The sequence below is a fragment of the Hemiscyllium ocellatum genome, chromosome 9 (genome assembly GCF_020745735.1).
Source record: "Hemiscyllium ocellatum isolate sHemOce1 chromosome 9, sHemOce1.pat.X.cur, whole genome shotgun sequence".
NCBI classification, from domain to species: domain Eukaryota; kingdom Metazoa; phylum Chordata; class Chondrichthyes; order Orectolobiformes; family Hemiscylliidae; genus Hemiscyllium; species Hemiscyllium ocellatum.
In genome coordinates, this window is record NC_083409.1 from 116211733 (window position 1) to 116225876 (window position 14144).

At 44.0% G+C, this 14144-nt stretch overlaps 1 protein-coding gene across 1 annotated transcript in view; it reads left to right on the forward strand.

Moving 5' to 3' along the window:
• Nucleotides 1–12260, forward strand: part of LOC132819214 (mitochondrial adenyl nucleotide antiporter SLC25A24-like) — a 106527-nt gene extending 94267 nt beyond the window's left edge. Inside the window, exon 10 of the mRNA XM_060830679.1 lies at nt 10811–12260. Within this exon, the coding sequence (XP_060686662.1) occupies nt 10811–10995 (185 nt within the window). The 3' untranslated portion in view covers nt 10996–12260. The remainder of the gene's footprint in view (nt 1–10810) is intronic.
• The last annotated feature ends 1884 nt before the right edge of the window (nt 12261–14144 follow it).

A 14144-nucleotide genomic window follows, 5' to 3' on the forward strand; every position in this document is an offset into this window, starting at 1 on the left:
AATGCAACAGGTGTTTGGGAACCTGAACTGTAGCTCCCATGTCCAGGAGGTTGAGGGTAGGGAGGTTAGAGATAGGTTTACAAGGTCGTAAGAGGGCACCAGCAACCAAGATGTTGGTTGAAATGTGTGTACTTCAATGCCAGGAGATCTGGAATAAGATGGGTGGACTTGCAGCATGGATTGGTACCTGGGATTTCAATGTTGTGACCATTTCAGAGACATGGCTAGAGCAGGGCCAGGAATGGTTGTTGCAGATTCTGGGATTTAGATGTTTCAGCAGGAACAGAGATGATGCTAAAAGTTAGGGGGGTATGGGGGTGGCATTGTTATTCAAGGGTAATATTACAACAGCTGAAAGAATGTTTGAGGAGTCATCCAATGAGGTAGTATGGGTGGAGATTAGAAACAGGAGAAGAGAGGTCACTCTTTTGGGAGTTTTCTATAGGCCTCCAAATTGTTCCAGAGATGTAGAGGAAAGGATAGCAAAGATGATTCTCAATAGGAGCGAGAGTAACAGGGTAGTTGTTATAGGGGTCTTTAACTTACCCAATATTGACTGGGAGTACTATAGTTCAAGTAGTATAGATGAGTGAAGTTTTTTTCGATGTGTTCAGGAGTGTTTTCTGACACATTATGCCGTCAAGCCAAAAAGGCTCGATACCACATTGGATTTGGTACTGGGTAATGAACCCAGCCAGGTGTTAGATTTGGAGGTAGGTGAGCACTTAGGTGATAGTGACCACAATTCGGTTATGTTTACTTTAGCAATGGAAAGGGATAAGTATATACTGCAGGGCATGAGTTATAGCTGGGGGAAAGCAATTATGATGTGATTAGGCAAGATTTAGGATACATAGGATGGGGAAGGAAACTGCAGGAGATGGGCACAATAGAAATGTGGAGCTCATTCAAGGAAGATACTGCAGATCATTGATAAGTGTAGACCTATCAGACAGAGAGGTAGTTGTTGAGAGGAGGAGCCATGGGTTACTAAAGAGGCTGAAGTTCTTGTCAAGAGAAAGAAGGAGGCTTATGTGAGGATGAGGCATGAAGGCTCAGTTAGCGAGCTTGAGAGATATAAGTTAGCCAGAAAAGATCTAAAGAGAGGGCTAGGAAGAGCCAGGAGGGGACATGAGACGTCGTTGGCTGATAGAATCAAGGAAAATACTTAGGCCTTCTATAGGTGTATCAGGAATAAAAGAATGACTAGAGTAAGATTAGAGTAAGATTAGGGCCAATCAAAGTTAGTAGTGGAAGGTTGTGTGTGGAATCTAAGAACATGGGGAAGTGCTTAATGAATACTTTTCGTCAGTATTCACATTGTAAAAGGGTAATGTTAGTGTAAATACGGAGATACAGGCTACAAGATTAGATGGGATTGAGGTTGACAAAGAGGAGGTTTTAGCAATTTTAGAAGATCTGAAAATAGATAAGACCACTGGGCCAGATGGGATTTATCCTCCGATTCTCTGGGAAGCCAGGGAGGAGATTGCAGAGACTTTGGCTTTGGTCTTTATGTCATCATTGTCTACAGGAATAGTGCCAGAAGACTGGAGGATAGCAAATGTTGTTCCCTTGTTTAAGAGGGGGAGTTGGAACAACCCTGGTAATTGTAGGTCAGTCAGCCTTACTTTGGTTATGGGTAAAGTGAAAATCATCTGGAAAGGAATAATTTGATTAGGGATAGTCAACACGGTTTTGTGAAGGGTAGTTCATGCCTCACTAACCTTTACTGAGTTCTTCAAGAAGGTGACAAAACAGATGGATGAAGGTAAAGTGGTTGATATGGTGTATATGGATTTCAGTAAGGCGTTTGATAAAGTTCCACATGGCAGGCTATTGCACAAAATACAGAGTTTCGGGATTTAAGGTGATTTAGTAGTTTGGATCAGAAATTGGCTAGCTGAAAGCAGACAGAGGGTGGTGGTTTATGGGAAGTATTCATCCTGGAGTTCAGTTACTAGTGGTTTGCTGCAAGGATCTGTTTTGGGGCCACTGCTGTTTTCATTTTTATAAGTGAGCTGGATGTGAACGTAGAAGTATGGGTTAGTAAATTTGTGGATGACACAAAGATAGGCAGAGTTGTGGATAGTGCTGAAGGATGTTGAGTTACAGAGGGACATAAATATGATGCAGAGCTGGGCTGAGAAGTGGTAAATGAAGTTTAATGCAGAAAAATTAAAGTAGTTCACTTCGGAAGAAATAGCAGGAATGCAGACTACGGGGCTAATGGTAAAATACTTGGAATTGAGATGAACAGAGAGACTTTGGTGTCCAAGTGCATAAATCCTTGAAAGTTGCCACCCAGGTTAATAGGATTGTTAATAGGGTTGGGGGCGGCATGGTGGCTCAGTGGTTAGCACTGCTACCTCAAGCACCCGGGTTCGATTGCAGCCCTGGACAACTGTGTGGAGTTTGCACATTCTCCCCGTGTCTGCGTGGGTCTCCTCCGGGTACTCCAGTTTCCTCCCACAGTCCAAAGATATGCAGCTTAGGTAAATTAGCCATGCTAAATTGCCCATAGGATTCAGGGATGGAAAGGTTAGGTGCATGAGTCAGGGGTAAATGTAGGGGAATAGTCTGGTTGGTGGGTTGGAGGATTGGTGTGGACTTGTTAGGCTGAAGGACCTGTTCCCATACAGTAGGAATTCTAAGAAGACATACGATGTGTTGGCGTTGATTAATAGGGGGAATTGAATTTCGGAGCCACGAGGTCATGCTTCAGTTGTACAAGGCGCTGGTAAGGCCACATCTGGAGTATTGTGTGTAGTTCTGGTCACCGCATTATAGGAAAGATGTGGAAGTTTTGGAAAGGGTACAGAGGAGATTTACTAGGATGTTGCCTGGTATGGAAGGGAAGTCTTACGAGAAAGGGCTGAGAGAACTGAGGCTGTTTTCATTGGAGAGAAGAAGGTTGAGAGGTAACTTAGTCGAGATGTAAAAGATAATCAGAGCATTAGAAAGCGTGAACAGTGAGAGCCTTTTTCACTGGATGGTGAATGCTAACACGAAGGAACATAGCTTTAAATTGAGGAGTGATAGATTTAGGACAGAAATCAGGTGTAGTTTCTTTACCCAGAGAGTAGTAGGGGCGTGGAACAGCCTGCTCGCAACAGCAGTAGACTCGCCGAACGGCATTTAAATGGGCATTGGACAGACATACGGATAATAATGGAATGGTGCAGGTTAGGTGGGCATTAGATTATTTTCACAGTCAGCGCAACACTGAGGGCCGAAGGGCCTGTACTGTGTTGTAACGTTCTATGTTCTATAACAAACAGTAAGGATCCATGATTTGGAGATGTTGGTGTTGGACTGGGGTGTACAAAGTTAAAAATCACATAACACCAGGTTATAGTCCAACAGGTTTAGTTGGAAGCACACTAGCTTCACCTGATGAAGGAGTGTCGCTCCGAAAGCTAGTGTGCTTCCAATTAAACCTGTTGGACTATAATCTGGTGTTATGTGATTTTTAACTAAGTAAGAATCCAGATACTGATCCTTGAATCATAGAATTCTGTATAGTGTGGGAAAAGGTCATTGGTCCCATTGAGATTAGAGTGGTGCTGGAAAAGCACAGCAGGTCAGGCAGCATCCAAGGAGCAGGAAAAATTGCCATTTCGGGCAAAAGTCCTTCATCAGGATCCTGAAGGGCTTTTGCCCGAAACCTCGATTTTTTTTCCTGCTCCTTGGATACTGCCTGACCTGCTACACTTTTCCAGCATCACTCTAAGATTAGATTAGATTCCCTACAGTATGGAACAGGCCCATTGGCCCAACAAGTCCACACTGACCCTCTGAAGAGTAACCCACCCAGACCCATTCCCCAACATTTACCCCTGACTAATGTACCTAACACACTGGGTAATTTAGCACAGCCAATTCACCTAACCTGCATGTCTTTGGATAGTGGAAGGAAACTGGAGCAACGGGAGAAAACCCATGGATACACAGGAAAAATATGCGAACTTCAGTCGCCAATGGGTGGAATAGAACGGAAGTCCCTGGCGCTGTGAGGCAGCAGTCCTAACTACTGAGCCACAGTGTCTTGTGATATACCATTGGACACTGGCCTCCAGCCACTCGAATAGCCTTCTCCCACTACCCTTTGTGTCCTATTACTAAGCCAGTTAAATAGAACATAGAAAAATACAGCACAGAACAGGCCCTTAGGCCCACAATGACTTTGCTTCCACCACCTCAACTGGCAATATATTCCATGCATTCACAACTCTCTGCGGAAAGAACCCACCTCTGATGTCTCCTTTATACCTTCCTCCTAATACCTTCAAACTATGACTTCTCGTACCAGTCAGTCCTGCCCTGGGGAAAAGTCTCTGGCTATTGACTCTATCTATTCCTCTCATAATTTTGTACACCGTGATCAGGTCTCCTCTGCCTCCTTCTCTCCAGAGAGAAAAGTCTGAATTTATTCAACCTTTCTTCACACGGCAAGCCCTCCAGTCCAGGCAGCATCCTGGTAAACCTTCTTTGCACCCTCTCCAAAGCCTCTGTGTCTTTCCTGTAGTAGGGCGACCAGAACTGGACACAATATTCCAAGTGTGGTTTCACCAGAGACTTGTAGAGCTGCAGCAAAACCTCGTAGCTCTTAAACTCGATCCCCCTGTTAATGAAAGCCAAAACACCATATGCTTTCTTAGCAATCCTATCCACTTGGATGGCAACTTTGAGGGATCTATGTACTTCCACACCCAGATCCCTCTGTTCCTTCACTCTGCCAAGAATCCTGTCGTTTATCCTTTATTCAACATCCGAGTTCGACCTTCCAAAATGCATCACTTCACATTTATCCAGGTTGAACTCCATCTGCCATTTCTCAGCCCAGCTCTGCATCCTGTCTATGTCACGCTGCAGCCTGCAGTAGCCCTTTATACTATCGACAACACCTCCAACCTTTGTGTCATCTGCAAATTTACTAACTTACCCCTCAACCTTCTCATCCAAGTCATTTATAAAGACTGCAAAGAGCAGAGGCCCAAGAACAGAGCTCTGTGGGACACCACTCAACACTGACTACTTTCTAAACGGTGAGAAAATTCGTAAAGCCAAAGTACAAAGGGATCTGGGAGTGCTAGTTGAGGATTCTCTAAAGGTAAACATGCAGGTTGAGGCCGTGATTAAGAAAGCAAATGCGATTGTTGTGGTTCTGTTCACCGAGCTGGGAGTTTTTGTTGCAAACGTTTCGTCCCCTTTCTAGGTGACATCCTCAGTGCTTGGGAGCCTCCTGCGATGCACTTCTGTGATGTTTCCTCCGGCCTTTATAGTGGCTTGTCTCTGCCGCTTCCGGTTGTCAGTTGCTGTCCGCTGCAGTGGCCAGTATATTGGGTCCAGGTCGATGTGTTTGTTGATAGAATCAGTGGATGAGTGCCATGCCTCTAGAAATTCCCTGGCTGTTCTCTGTTTGGCTTGCCCTATAATACTGGTGTTGTCCCAGTCGAATTCACGTTGCTTGTCATCTGTGTGTGTGTGGCTACTAAGGATAGCTGGTCGTGTCATTTTGTGGCTAGTTGGTGTTCGTGGATGCGGATCGTTAGCTGTCTTCCTGTTTGTCCTGTGTAGTGTTTTGTGCAGTCCTTGCATGGGATTTTGTAAACCACGTTGGTTTTGCTCGTGCTGGGTATCGGGTCCTTTGTCCTGGTGAGTTGTTGTCTGAGCGTGGCTGTTGGACCCAATATACCGGCCACTGCAGCAGACAGCAACTGACAACCGGAAGCAGCAGAGACCAGCTACTATAAATGCCGGAGGAAAGATCACAGAAACGCTTCACAGGAGGCTCCCAAGCACTGAGGATGTCACCTAGAAAGGGGACGAAACGTTTGCAACAAAAACTCCCAGCTCGGCGAACAGAACCACAACAACGAGCACCCGAGCTACAAATCTTCTCCCAAACTTTGAAGCAAATGCAATGTTGTCATTTATCTCAAGAGGGTTAGAATATAAAAGCACTGTTGTGCTACTGAGACTTTATAAAGCTCTGGTTAGGCCCCATTTGGAGTACTATGTCCACAAACCTCAGGAGGGACATACTGGCACTGGAGCGTGTCCAGCGGAGATTCCCACGGATGATCGCTGGAATGGTTGGTCTAACGTACGAGGAACGGCTGAGGATCCTGGGACTGTATTCATTGGAGTTTAGAAGATTAAGGGGAGATTTAATAGAAACTTACAAGATAATACATGGCTTGGAAAGGATGGACGCTAGGAAATTGTTTCCGTTAGGCGAGGAGACCAGGACCCGTGGACACAGCCTGAATTAGAGGGGGTCAATTCCGAACAGAAATGCGGAGACATTTCTTCAGCCAGAGAATGGTGGGCCTGTGGAATTCATTGCCGCAGAGTACAGTGGAGGTCGGGACGCTAAATGTCTTCAAGGCAGAGATTGATAAATTCTTGATGTCACAAGGAATTAAGGGCTACGAGGAGAATGCTGGTAAGTGGAGTTGAAATGCCCATCAGCCATGAGTGAATGGTGGAGTGGACTCGATGGGCCGAATGGCCTTACTTCCACTCCTATGTCTTATGATCCTCCAGGCAGAATACTTTCCATCTGCAACCACTCTCTGCCTTTTGTCAGATAGCCAAATCTCCCTGTATCCCATACTTCCTGAATTTATGAATGAGCCTACCATGGGGAACCCTATCAAATGCCTTGCTGAAATCCACATACATCGCATCCACTACTCAACTGTTGTCGACCTATCTTGACACCTCCTCAACGCACTCTTGAGTTGTGAGGCATGACCTGCCCCTCACAAAGCCATGCTGACTGCCTTTAATCACTCTATGCTTTGCCAAATAGTCATAAATCCTATCCCTCAGAATTCTTTCCAAAACTTTGCTGACCACAGATGTAAGACTGACTGGTCTGTAATTGCCAGGGATTTCCCTATTACCCTTTTTGAAAAGTGGAACAACATTCGCCTCCCTCCAATCCTCTGGTACGACTCCCGTGGAGAGTGAGGAGGCAAATATCCTTGCCAGTGGCTTAGCAACCTCCTTTCTTGCTTCCCGGAGCAGCCTGGGATAAATCTGGTCTGGCCCTGGGGACTTAGGAGTAAAATGCCTTTGGGTTCTCCCTAACCCTTGTTGCCAAGCCTTTTTCATGCTCCCGAGTAAAAAAGTGAGGTCTGCAGATGCTGGAGATCAGAGCTGAAAATGTGTTGCTGGTTAAAGCGCAGCAGGTCAGGCAGCATCCAAGGAACAGGAAATTTGACGTTTCGGGCACAAGCCCTTCATCAGGAATGAGGCTGATGAAGGGCTTGTGCCCGAAACGTCGAATTTCCTGTTCCTCGGATGCTGCCTGACCTGCTGCACTTTAACCAGCAACACATTTTCAGCTTTTTTATGCCCCCTCCTGGCTCTCCTCAGTCCATTTCTGAGCTCCTTTCTGGCAAGCCTGTAATCCTCTAAAGCTGTGCTAGATCCTTGCTTCCTCCACATTACATAAGCTGCCTTCTTCCTTTTGATGAGAAGTTCCTCTATTCTCGTCATCCAAGGTTCCTCAATCTTACCCCTCTTTACCTGTATCAGAGGAACAAATTTGTGCATCACTCGCAACATCTGCTCCTTAAATAGTCTTCACATGTCTGCTGTGCCCTTTCTGTGGAACAATTGCTCCCAGGCTGTACTTCCCAACTCCTGTCTGATAGCATCGTAATTTCCTTTGAAGGGGTTCAGAAAAGATTTACAAGGATGTTGCCAGGGTTGGACGATTTGAACTATAGGGAGAGTCTGAACAGGCTGGGGCTGTTTTCCCTGGAGCGTCGGAAGCTGAAGGGTGACCTTATAGATGTTTACAAAATTATGAGGGGGCATGGATAGGATAAATAGACAAAGTCTTTTCCCTGGGGTCGAGGAGTCCAGAGCTAGAAGGCATGGATATAGGGTGAGAGGGGAAAGATATAAAAGAGACCTAAGGGGCAACTTTTTCACGCAGAGGGTGGTATGTGTATGGAATGAGCTGCCAGAGGAAGTGGTGGAGGCTAGTACAGTTACAACATTTAAGAGGCATTTGGATGGGTATATGAATAGAAAGGGTTTGGAGGGATATGGGCCGGGTGCTGGTAGGTGGGACTAGATTGGGTTGGGATATCTGGTTGGCGTGGACTGGTTGGACCGAAGGGTCTGTTTCTATGCTGTGCATCTCTGTGACTCTAAATATCTTCTCTCGGTAACTGCTCCTTTCACTCTCCAAGGCTATGCTAAACGTGAGGCAGTTGTGATCACTTTCACAAGTGCTCTCCCACCGCGAGATCTGACACCTGTCCTGGCTCATTGCCGAGCACCAAATCCAAAATGGCCTCTCCCCTCGTCAATCCATCTGATCCATCTCGCCAAGTTTCCCTCAATTCCATGTGCTTTAACCTTCTCAATCAGTCTATGTAGAAGCTTGTCAAAAGCTTTGTTAAAGGCCATTTAAACTACATCAACTGAATTTCACTTATCCACACACTGGATCACATTTTCAAAAATGTCTAACAAATTTGTTAGGCATGACCTCCATCTGACAAAACCATGCTGACTATCCCTGCCTTTCCAAGTGGGTATTACTTTGCTCCTTCAGAATTTTCTCCAATAGTTTCCCTACCACTGACGTTAAACTCACCAGTCTGTAATTTCCTGGTCCATCTCTACTACCTCTCTTAAAAAGTAGAACTACATTAATCATCCTCCTGTCCTCTGGCATTTCCCCAATGGCCAGAAAGGAATTAAAAATGTGTCATCTCCCAAAACATCCTGGGATGCAATTCATCTGGGTCAGAGTATTTGTCTGTTTTTAAGCCTGACAGACCCTCCAGTATCCCATTTCATATTTCCGACTATGCACGTTCCTCACAGACCCTTGTCCTGAATTCTGTACTTACCGTCTCATTTTCCAGAGTGAAGACCAAAGAGAAGTATTCATTTACCACCCTTCCAATATCCTGCGGCTTCACACACAGGTTGTCTATCAATTCCTAATGGGCCCTACTCTTTCTCTGGTTAACCACTTCCATTTAATGTATTTATAAAATATCTTAGGATTCTCCCTAATCCTGTTCACAAGTTATTTTTCATGTTCCTTTTTGCCCTTCTAATTATTTTCTAAAGATCTCTCTTGCACCTCTTGTATTCCTCAAGAATTGCTTCCTTCGGAATTGCTGAAAGACCGATTCTTCTTCTTTATGCAATCCTGAATTGTCCTGGACATTCAGGGTCTGTGAACATATTGTTCCTACATTTCCCTCTAAATGTATATGTTGGGGCTGTACTCCCCCCAGTTCCTTTTTGAATGCCCCTCGCCCCATTTGCTCTGCTGTAGACTTACCCACATGAAGCTGTTCCAATTCTACTGAGGTCAGATTCTGCTTTATTTTATTAAAATCTGCATTTAAACTTTTCCCAAAAGCACTAGCACTTAGTGCTAATCATTATGTCCCATCCTTCATGAGACGGGGGGACTAGACTGATCCTGAGTTAACTTTGGCTTTGTCTGGCCTAGATTCCTGAGGATTGTTGTTTTGTGCTTGTTCCTCCTCCAGTCTAAATATTGCTTTCAGCACAATATTCCCACGTGTGGTGTGAAATTTGTTGGGGTATGGCTTCCATTACTGGACTAATATTCTAGAGGCCATAGGTTTTACTCATTATTTGCATTCAGTTAAAAATTATCTGAAAGTAATAATCCTGCATCAGTAAAAATGATCATGAAACTGTCAGATTGTTGCAAACGCTGACCTATGTTTAAGGGAGGAAGATTGTCATCTTTACCTTGCCTGGGTAACTTTTGACCCCAATTCCAGTTAAGGTGGCCCTGGCTCACCAAGGAGAAAGTGAGGACTGCAGATGCTGGAGATCAGAGCTGAAAATGTGTTGCTGGAAAAGCGCAGCAGGTCAGGCAGCATCCAAACAGCAGGAGAATCGACGTTTCGGGCATGAGCCCGAAGATTCCTGAGGAAGGGCTCAGGCCCGAAATGTCGATTGTCCTGCTGTTTGGATGCTGCCTGACCTGCTGCGCTTTTCCAACAACACATTTTCAGCCCTGGCTCACCAACACCTTCTAAGAACAAGGGCAGTATATTTAAAAAAAGGGGGAGAGATTAACTGACGTTGGGGGTGTTTTTGTACTTACAGAGGGCGGTTTCCGAAAATTGTGGAACTTGTGGGAAGTGTCAAACTCCGATCTCTCAACCTTCATTGATTTACAGAATTGTTTAAAAAAAAATTCTGATCTCTGAACACTCATTGATTTTCAGAAGCTGTTGAGTTCTGACATTTTTATACTGGCAATGGGCAATTTTTAAAATGTAGTGATTAAGGCTGATCTACTTAAAATAGGTCGAAAGGAAGTGTGGAACCTTCTCAGAATTAAGAAAATTTGATATGACTAGTTTGGTGTTAACTTAAATCAATACTTAAGTTACTTGATAAAAGAAAATATTGCAATATTTTAGAATAAAAGTTTTGATATTTTAAAACTAAAGTTTTGATAATCTGTAAAATTAATTAGGGTCTGTGGAAGTTTGATTGGGGAATAAAAAAATACTTTGAATAGTTACTACAAAACAGAAGTAGTTTTAAAACGGGCAATTATATTGACAAAACAGATGATCCATCCTCAGTGTTAGTGAAATTATGTGAAAGATTTCGCGAAAAATCTAAAACCATTTTGTTATGTTATTTTAAATTGAAAAGCCATTTTGAGGTTAATAAAAATCTACATCCTAAGTATAGTGTAGGATATCAGAAACTGAGGTTCACATTTTGCTGAATTTGAATGCAGTTAACTGAGAATCTGGTATCTTTGCAGCTTCACTGGAGGGATCACAACAGCTCAATATGATGAGTCTATTTCGAAAGATCGTGGCTAAAGAGGGACCTTTGGGCCTCTACAGGGGTCTGGCCCCAAACTTCATGAAGGTGATCCCTGCTGTAAGCATCAGCTACGTTGTGTATGAACGCATGAAGACTGCTCTGGGGATCCAGTCCAGCTAATAATGGTCACATCTACTCAAGGAACCGAATTTCACTCCACAACAAATCCCATTCGTAGCTTCAGATACAGACCGGCATAATACAGTTGCCGGATGCCATTCTCCTCATTCAGGAGAGAAACTAGAAAACATTTCTTCACACGAAGGATGCCAGAAGTGTGGAACTCTCCCATAAAGAAGTAACAGATGCTGGGCTGAATCCATAATTTTAAATAGGAAATCACTTTTTTTTGTTAAACAAGCCAAGGGCATCAAGGAATATGTAGCTAAAATAGGAAAATGCAGTTAGAATACAGATCAGCGATGATTCCATTCAATGATAGAGATGGTTTGAGGGGCGGAATGGTCTCTAGTTTGTGTTCTTGATTGCAAGGCTCAGTGAAATGTGGGGAAACATTCTGTCTAACATTAGAACAGAACTTGCAAAGAAAATTTACAGCCCAGGAACTGGCCCTTCGGCCCTCCAAGCCTGAGCCGATCCAAATGTACTATCTAAACCTGTCACCCACTTCCTAAGCATCTGTATCCCTCTGCTCCCCACCTACTCATGCATTTGTCCAGACGGATCTAGTCCAGTCTCGTGACCCTGGACTCTGATGAATGACCTTTCGATGAGCCTCACCATGGGCCTTGACCTCAGTGCTGCTGAAATATACATTCTGTGATACAATATCATTTTGCTCACAAGTTCACAGTTGATTTGGCTGTGCTTTCAGATCTGAGCAGAAGCACCTTTATCTGGTGTTAGTCAAAGAATTGAAATTTCAAGATGACATGCACTTCTTTAAAAACTTTCCATCTTTAAAAACTGGTGGAATGTTTACCAAATCATTCAGTCTCTGGTAATAAAATTATTCATTTTTGTTTAGCTTTGCTTTCATTGTGCAAGTTATAATCAGCTTTTGCTTCTGGAAAACAAGCTCCATATCCAAATTATTTGTAATGACTGTATTTTCTCTTCTTCTTGGATGATGTGCTTCTCTAGTGGGTCAAGTTACCTAAAGCGATTTAAACCAGTGACAATGAAGACAGAAACTTGATTTTATTTTCCAAACCAGGTTGTGTTTTGACTGTGACTTATGCCAGAGTTTTAAACGTATATCCCTGTATTGGTTCTATTTTGAGGAAAATAGAAGCTTTGAGTCAAAAAGATTTTGCATATTGAGCAACGTTGAAAAACTGGTCTCAGTACCTGTGCTTTTATACTTTATTATACATATATTGCATGGATTTATTAAGTCAATAAATTTCCTGATTAATTTGTAACAGTTTGTGGTAATATCTTAATATGTTGGCTGCTTTTTCACTCATGCCATCTGATGGAAGGAGGGAGCCCAAACCTCCAATCATACACCAGCTAATTAACAGCTTTAAGATATAATCCATCAGCCCAATTTCTATGGCTCTTGTGACAATATCCCTACCTTAGAGGCAGGAGGCCTGGGTTCAAGTTCCACATTTCTGAACAAGTTGACTATGTTTTTCTCAAATTTCTCAATCTAAATCCTTCATAAGGTCACAAACAAGCCACTCACCCACACTGAAACACTCTCACACACTCAACCTTAAAGTGATACAGCATCCACACTCACTGTGAAAGGCAAATACAAGAATAGTTCCAGGAAGGAGGAACTTGAATTGGGGATAGAGTGAAGAATTTGAGATTGTTCTCCTTCAGCGTGGCACGGTAGCTTGGCAGTTAACACTGCTGCCCCACAGCGCCAGGGACCCGGGTTCAATCCCTGCCTTGGGTAACTGTCTGTGTGGAGTTTGCACGTTCTCCCTGTGTTTGTGTGGGTTTCCTCCGGGTACTCCAGTTTCTTCCCACAGTCCAAAGATGCCCCTGTCAGGCAGGGAGGAAGTGATAAGGTAAGGGAACCGTGGTTTACAACAGAAATTGCATCTCTTATTATGAAGAAGAACAGATGTTTTCACTCAGGAAAAGGAGGTACGTGATATTAGACTAGAAAGGATTGAGGTGAGTTACAAACAGGTGTTAGCAATTCTAGAAGGAGTGAAAGTAGACAAGTCCCCTGGGCCGGATGGGATTTATCCGAGGATTCTCTGGGAAGCTATGAACATAGAACAGTACAGCACAGAACAGGCCCTTCAGCCCACGATGTTATGCCGACCACTGATCCTCATGTATACACCCTCAAATTTCTGTGACAATATGCAAGTCCAGTAGTCTCTTAAATGTCCCCAATGACCTTGCTTCCGCAACTGCTGCTGGCAACGCATTCCATGCTCTCTCAACTCTGTGTAAAGAACCCGCCTCTGACATCCCCTCTATACTTTCCTCCAACCAGCTTAAAACTATGACCCCTCGTGTTAGTCATTTCTGCCCTGGGAAATATTCTCTGGCTATCGACTCTATCTATGCCTCTCATTATCTTGTATACCTCAATTAGGTCCCCTCTCTTCACAAGATAAGCCCTCCAGTCCAGGCAGCATCCTGGTAAACCTCTCCAAAGCATCCACATCTTTCCTATAATTGGGCGACCAGAACTGGATGCAGTATTCCAAGTGCAGTCTAACCAAAATTGTATAAAGCTGCAACAAGATCTCACGACTCTCAAATTCAATCCCCCTGTTAGTGAAAGCCAAATCACCATATGCTTTCTTAACAACCCTGTCCATTTGGGTGGCCATTTTAAGGGATCTATGTACCTGCACACCAAGATCCCTCTGTTCCTCCACACTGCCAAGATCCTATCCTTAATCCTGTACTAAGCTTTCAAATTTGACCTTCCAAAATGCATCACCTCGCATTTATCCAGGTTGAACTCCATCTGCCACCTCTCAGCCCATCTCTGCATTCTGTCAATGTCCCGCTGCAGCCTACAACAGTCCCCTATACTGTCAACGATACCTCCAACCTTTGTGTCGTCTGCAAACTTGCTGACCCATCCTTCAATCCCCTCATCCAAGTCATTAATAAAAATTACAAACAGTAGAGGCCCAAGGACAGAGCCCTGTGGAACACCACTCACCACTGACTTCCAGGGAGAATATTTTCCTTCTCCTACCACTCGCTGTCTTCTGGTGGCCAGCCAATTCTGTATCCAGACAGCTAAGTTCCCCTGTATCCCATTCCTCCTGACCTTCTGAATGAGCCTACCATGGCGAACCTTATCAAATGCCTTGCTG